The 1,707-nt window shown below is 35.0% G+C and overlaps 1 protein-coding gene across 1 annotated transcript; it reads right to left on the bottom strand.

Moving 5' to 3' along the window:
- Positions 1 to 698: 698 nt before the first annotated feature.
- On the bottom strand, positions 699 to 1,413 carry LOC141660587 (uncharacterized). The gene is made up of 3 exons (XM_074467576.1): positions 991 to 1,413; positions 802 to 907; positions 699 to 721 (listed from the first exon to the last, which is right to left on the bottom strand). The coding sequence occupies exons 1-3, from the start codon at positions 1,411 to 1,413 to the stop codon at positions 699 to 701; spliced, it is 552 nt and encodes a 183-aa protein (XP_074323677.1).
- Positions 1,414 to 1,707: the final 294 nt, after the last annotated feature.

Here is a 1,707-nt window from a genome sequence, read left to right as displayed (position 1 = left end):
TCCAAAATTGACTAACAGCCGTTAGTATTTGCTGATGTGGCAATTATAAAAATAAAAATTGAAATTATAAAAAGCTGACTTGTACTATGACGTGGTAAATATATCACATGTTTCTCACATGACTTATAATTACGTTATGCATATGTATTGTACTGCTAATTTTCATTTAACTATGCTTAAATTTCAATTAAATTTGAGATTTATTTAAACTATGTTTGATGCCAATAAAATAGTGGAGTAAAGATAACATAACATGAAATAACTTAATATTCAAAGTAGAGCTTAAAATTGAAATTAAGAGAGAATTAAAAGGTTTACATTGTTAAACATCCATAAGCTAAATATAGATTAACATCCAAAAACAAGTTAATATCCAAAAGCAATTTAATATCCAAAAGCAACTTAATATCCAAAATAGAGTTTAACATAAAATTAACGTTTTCCATCAAGGCCGGCTAGAACTTGATTTGGCCCTCTTAATAGATGATAAATATGAAATCTTGGAAACTGGTTGTGAAGATGAAACTTTAATTATTTCCTTGGCTGTTGAAAAATATGTGTGACCATCTTTTAACGTAAACCCCTACACCGAAAGGAGGTGGTGGAGGTAGAACTTGAATATTTCTTGCTATGGGTGGCCTTCCCCTCTTCCTCTTAGGTTGTTCACCTTGATTTGTAGGTTGGGTCTCCTGTTTTTTTTACTTGATGCCTTCTTCTTTCTCTGCAGTTTGAAGCAATAACTATTAGTATGATATAGGTTACCGGAGATATTATTAATTTTATTTTATATAGGTAACTTACTTTTCTGCAGCTTGTGCCTTGGCTGCTTCTGCTTGTGCTTTTTTTTTGCCTCAGCTGCTTGCTTATGTCTTTCCTCACATGCTTCCTTAGATGTCATACAAGTAGACTTGTAATGACCATACATTAAACATAAGATGCAGGTCATTCGGATGCCTTTTTTCCCAACCTTCACACATGCACCTGGCTCACCTTGTTCCCTTCTCTTCTCCTGTGCCTTTTAGGCCTTCCAGGCATTCTTCTTGCTTTTGGTGGAAGAATGTCAGGAAATCCAGTATGTGGCCAATATAGACTCCCTTTTATTGGTTTCAATATATTTACATATGTTTTCATGTAAATTGCCTTACTATAGTATGAATGGTTTTTCTCTTCTAGCTTCTGATTCATAGTAAACAAAGCTTGGCATCCATGACTACAAGGAATGCACGTTAGTTCCCATCTTCTACATGAAATTGTTTTCTTGGCCATAACAACAACCCACTGTCCACCGTCAATATCTCTTGCCTCACACTCATCAGCACCGGTCCAAGTAGACTTGCAGTATTTAGTGGCCTCAATTGAATAATTCAACTTTTTAATAATTTGAGGGCAAAGTGTAGAATCTACATTTATCATTAAATCTCTCTTCACATGTAACCTTTCTATAACCTTTAATCTAATATCTTCCAGAATCTAGTATGGGCTTATACATGGCTTCAACTATCCAACTATTGAAGCATTCAGAAAGATTATTGTCAACACTATCACAAACACTATCGCCGGAAATCGCCTTCTCAAAGGGAGAACTCTAGAGAGATTTGTGAGAGAAAATGAGAAATGAGAAGTAAAGTGAGGATTCTCACTTCACACTACACTTATATAGGCGAAAAGCTCGGAATACGAGGCGTTTCTAGGCCCATTTAGCCAGGC

This window comes from Apium graveolens, chromosome 5 (genome assembly GCF_009905375.1).
Source record: "Apium graveolens cultivar Ventura chromosome 5, ASM990537v1, whole genome shotgun sequence".
NCBI classification, from domain to species: Eukaryota; Viridiplantae; Streptophyta; class Magnoliopsida; order Apiales; family Apiaceae; genus Apium; species Apium graveolens.
The sequence above is the reverse complement of the archived record's forward strand: the minus strand, read 5'-3'. Positions and strand labels throughout refer to the sequence as shown.